The 4,952-nt window shown below is 41.2% G+C and overlaps 1 protein-coding gene and 1 pseudogene across 2 annotated transcripts in view; both read right to left on the bottom strand.

The window, feature by feature from the left end:
* The window catches only part of Eif2b3 (eukaryotic translation initiation factor 2B subunit gamma), a 70,524-nt gene that overhangs the window by 60,100 nt on the left and 5,472 nt on the right, over positions 1-4,952 (bottom strand). For both annotated transcript variants that reach the window (XM_021160234.2, XM_029476762.1), the window contains exon 3: positions 1,386-1,531. In XM_021160234.2, the coding sequence (XP_021015893.1) occupies positions 1,386-1,531 (146 nt within the window). The remainder of the gene's footprint in view (positions 1-1,385; positions 1,532-4,952) is intronic.
* Positions 2,397-2,496, bottom strand: LOC115030917 (annotated as a pseudogene).

Genomic DNA, 4,952 nt, shown 5'->3' with positions numbered 1-4,952 from the left:
TATTAAAAAAAAAAAAAAACAAGAGAGAGAGAGAGAAAGACTGATGTTATTCACTGTATACATAAAAATATTGTGGAAATTTCATATAATGCTAAAAATTATATAACCTATTTTCTTTAATAAAACATTTGGATGTTAAAAAAAAAAAAAGAAAGCCAGTAATGCCAGCACAGGAGGTAGGTATAGGATCAGAGGCCTGTCAGCTTGCAGGAAGCAGTATGGTAGCAGAAGCTCCTACGACAGTAAGGTAGCTCTGGGCACAACACTAACCCAACACTTGTGCTATGCGTGCACATGAAAAATTTCAAAGTAATTGTTTGCTCTTTCTTTCTGTCTGTCTGTCTGTCTGTCTCTTTCTTTCTTTTTTTGTTTTTTTTTGAGACAGGGTTTCTCTGTGTAGCCGTGGCTGTCCTAGAACTCACTCTGTAGACCAGGCTGGCCTCTAACTCAGAGATCTGCCTCTGCCACTAAAATGCCTCTGCATTAAAGTCATGAGCCACAACCACCTGGCCACAGATTTTATTTTAGGCCAGGTGCACATCTTCAATTCAAGCATTCAGGAGGCTGAGACAGAGGGATCATCAAAGATTCAAGGCAAGCCTGGGCCACAGAATTCCAGTCCAGGATGGGCTACAAGATGAGACTGTGTCTCAACAATGGATGTCTTACTCCTTGGAAAGCAGATTATGCTGACTAAATTTCCAAAGCTTTATTACTAATCAAACCAAAGAACAGTCAAAAAGTAAGTGGGAAACAATGAACTTGATATAAAAATATACTAAACTAGGTCTGTTGGTACACACCCGTAACACCAGTGCTCGTGAGGTAGAGGTAAGAGAATCAAGTGTTCAAGGCCATCCTCATACACAGAGCTCAAGACAGGCCTGGGCTACAGAGACTCTCTCAAAACAAACAAAAAACAGAATATAGTTTTTAAGTCTTAAAAACTAAGGCCAGGGCTAAAGTAATGGCTCAGTGGTTAAGGACACTGACTGGTCCTGAGTTCAATTCTCAGCAACCACATGGTGGCTCACAACCATCTATAATGAGTTCTGATGCCCTCTTCTGGTGTGTCTGAAGACAGCAACAGTGTACTCATATACATTAAATAAATAAACGAATAAACAAGTAAATAAATCTTTAAAAGACAAAAACTAAGGCCAGGTATGGTAGTACATACTTTTAATCCCAATACTCAGGAAGCAGAATCAGGCAGATCTCTGTGAGTTTTTGGCCAGCCTGATTTACATGGCAAATTCTAGGCTAGCCATGCTACATAGCGAGACCTTATCTAAAAACCAACAAAAGCTTTTTGTAACATACAAAGCACTGTCAAATAAGATATTAGTTATCTTCAATAAAAGTAAGTCAAGAAATCTGTTTACCTTAAGCTTTGGGTAGATGTGGCGTAGAGAATCTGCAGTCCCCATGTCTGCCTCATCAGGAATGCACACAATATCTAGCTTCATCTTCATCTTGAATTCTGCGCAGAGAGCCTTTTGGACATCTTTGGTTGTAACCACGATGACTTCTACAGGATGAAAGAGATAATCGACAAATGCAGAAATTCATTCACGGAGACAATTTCCATCTCCCAGTCAGACGGGCTCTGCTGTGGTGCACACGCCTGTAACCCAGCCCCCAAAGGGGAGACAGAGGATCAGGAACAAGGCCATCCTTGTCTACACACAAGTTCAAAGCCAGCGTATAGAATCACAAATGATAAATGCCAATATGACTGAGCCTTTTCTTTTCTTTTTTTCTTTTTTTTAAAATAAAAACCTGGCAGTGGGCAACAGTAAATTTTATTTTCAGATCCTCTGAGAATTCTGTGACCCAGTTGTACTTGTCCAGGACTGGCACCACCTCATAGCTGGGGAACTTTAAATGTACCAGACGGGGAAGAAAGAAAATGACTCCTGGGCTGGCAAGATGGCTCAGTGGTTAAGAGCGCCAACTGCTCTTCCAAAGGTCCCGAGTTCAAATCCCAGAAACCACATGGTGGCNCACAACCATCCGTAACGAAATCTGATGCCCTCTTCTGGAGTATCTGAGGACAGCTACAGTGTACTCACATATAATAAATTAATTAATTAAAAAAAGAAAATGACTCCTAAAAGCCTAACCAGTTGGGTTGCAGTCCATCTGTCCCATCTCTTCAGGCTTCTGTTCCCCTTTTCCTTTTCTGTGTAGGACAAGAGAGACCAAAATCTACCCCGAGTTACAGGAAAACCAGACAGGGGTGGCTCGAGAGGGGGTGCCCTGAACAACTGAATGTTCCTTTACCTCCCACATCCAAGGTCTGGGCTTCACAGAAAAACAGTAACAAAGTCACCAGACAACCCAATTAGAAAACCCCTTTATGCAGGGGTGCTGGAAGGCAGAAAGGAGAGAGAAAGAAAATGAAATGTTTCACAAATCTGTTACTCTATGCAGGGGCCATGCTAATCTTCTCTCTATCACCCCAATTTTAGTATATGTGCTGCTGAAGAGGACACTGTTTAAAATTACTTTATTAATTTTGAGAATTCTGTGCGTGTGTATATTTTGATATTTACCCCCAACCCCTCCCAAAACTATCCTCCACCCTTATCATTACATTTTTTAAAAGGCAGGGCTATACAGAGAAACCCTGTCTCAAAAAACCAAAAAAAAAAAAAAATATATATATATATATATAAAAAATAATAAATAATAAATAAATAATAAGGTACATAAACATTAAAAAAAAAGGGTGTGTGTGTCCACGCACTGGTGTGTGCATGCTTACGTGTGTGTGGACATCAGGACCACCCTGTGGTGGTCTTGCCATCCACCTAACTTGGGTTCCAGAGATTGAACTGAGGCTGCTGGGTGGCTTTCGTCTTCTAAGCCAGCTCTCACCTTGTTGTAGATTCATGCTCTCAATTAATTCTTATAACAATCTCACTCTGAAAGTAAGGACCTCAGGGGATGGAGAGATGGCTCAGCCATTAAGAGCATTTGTTGCTCTTACGAGGAATTGGGTTTGGTTCCCAGCACTCAAGTCAGGACCAACAGCCACCTGTAACTACAGTTTCAGGGCACCAACACTCTCTTCTGGTTTCTGCAGGTACTGTGTGAACGTGGTGCATATACATACACGAAAGCAAACGCCAATATACATTAATCCCAGCACTCAGGGGGCAGAGGCAAGCAAATCTGTGAGTTCAAGGCCAGCCAGGTTATATAGTGAGTTTGAGGTCAGTCAGAGCTATGTAGAGAGACTTTGTCACAAAAGAACAAAACAAACAAACAAAAATCACTCCCCAAACTTTCACCAGGCAGTGGTGTGGGCCTGTAAACCCTGCTGTTTGGGATGCTGAGATGGGAAGACTATTGGTCCAAGACTGGCTTTAGCAACAGGCTCTTTAGTGAGAGCCTGTTCTTATTGTTTTTGGTATTTTTAAGGGGAAAAACTAAAGAGGCCGAGCAGGTTTAAGGATCCCAGTTTAGTCATTATAAAAGATGAATAACATATAAATAGCAGGGGCTGGTGAAATGTAAGAGTACTCGCTTGAGTCCAATGACCTGAGCTCATACAGTGGAACTACTGACTCCAAAAAGTTGTCCTCTGACCTCCATGAGCCACAGCATACACGTATACACACACATACTTAGGTACCCACAAAATAAGTAAGTCTATACTAAATCTTAAAAGTCTACATTTAGGGCTAGGGATATAGCTCAGTTAGTATCTATATGCACTAAATGGTATCTCTGCCCAGCACTGCATAAAATTTAGATCGGTGGCATACATCTATAATCCCAGAACTCAGGAAGCACAGGTAGGAGGATGAAAGGCTCATGGCATCCTCAGCCACACAAGTTTAAAGCCCTCTCTCAAAAATTAATTGAGGCTGAAGAGATAGCTCAGTGGTTAAGACTGCTCTTCCAAAGGTCCTGAATTCAAGTCCCAGCAACTACATGGTAGCTCACGACCGTATCTGTACTGGGATCTGATGCCCACTTTTTGTGTCTGAAGACAGTGAGTGTACTCATAAACACAAAATAAAGAAATCTTTTAAAAAATTAACTAATCAGGGCCGAAGCAATTGCTCAGCAGTTAAGAGCACTGACTGCTCTTCCAGACAACCCAGGATCCAATTCCCAGCAACCACATGGCAGTTCAGAACTGTCTATAACTCCAGGATCCAACACCTTCATGCAAATATAAAGGCAGGCAAACACAAATGCATATAAAATACAAACAAACAATTAATTAATTAAATGCATGCTTTGTCAAAGAAAATAATAAGAATTGATTAAGCTGAATGGAATTGTAGACATAATCTCATTGCTTGGAAGACAGAGGGAGGTGAATCTCTTGAGTTCAAGACCAGCCTGGACTATAGTGAGTTCTAGATCAGAAAGAGCTGCTGCATAGAGAGACTTTGTCTTGAAAATACAAACAAACAAAAACTGTAATAATTAATTAGAGGCTGGAGAGATGGATGGCTCAGCTGTTAGAGCACTAGCTACTCAGACAGTGAATAGTGACATAGGTCTTTAATCCCAGCACTCAAGAGGCAGAGACAGGAGATATCTGAATTTGAGACCAGCCTGGTCTAGAGAGTAAGATGTAGGACAGCCAGGACTACACAGAGAAACCCTGTCTCATGTTGTCTAGAGAGAGAGGGAAAAAATAAAAAGCACTTGGCTATTCTTGCAGAGGACCTGGATTTGGTTCTCAGCACTACACAATGATTTACAACACCAATTCCAGGGGCTCCGAGCTCCTCTTCAAACCTCCTCCAGCACAGGAGTGCATGTGGTACACACATACATTCAGGCAAACCACTCAGACATAGAAAAATAAACCCCTCTGGCCTCTGAAAACAACAGGCGTGAACATATTGCACTTATATACATGCATGAGAAATATTCTTTTTCTTTTTTTTTTTTTTTTTGGTTTTTCGAGACAGGGTTTCTCT

Source organism: Mus caroli, chromosome 4 (assembly GCF_900094665.2).
Source record: "Mus caroli chromosome 4, CAROLI_EIJ_v1.1, whole genome shotgun sequence".
NCBI classification, from domain to species: domain Eukaryota; kingdom Metazoa; phylum Chordata; class Mammalia; order Rodentia; family Muridae; genus Mus; species Mus caroli.
The sequence above is the reverse complement of the archived record's forward strand: the minus strand, read 5'-3'. Positions and strand labels throughout refer to the sequence as shown.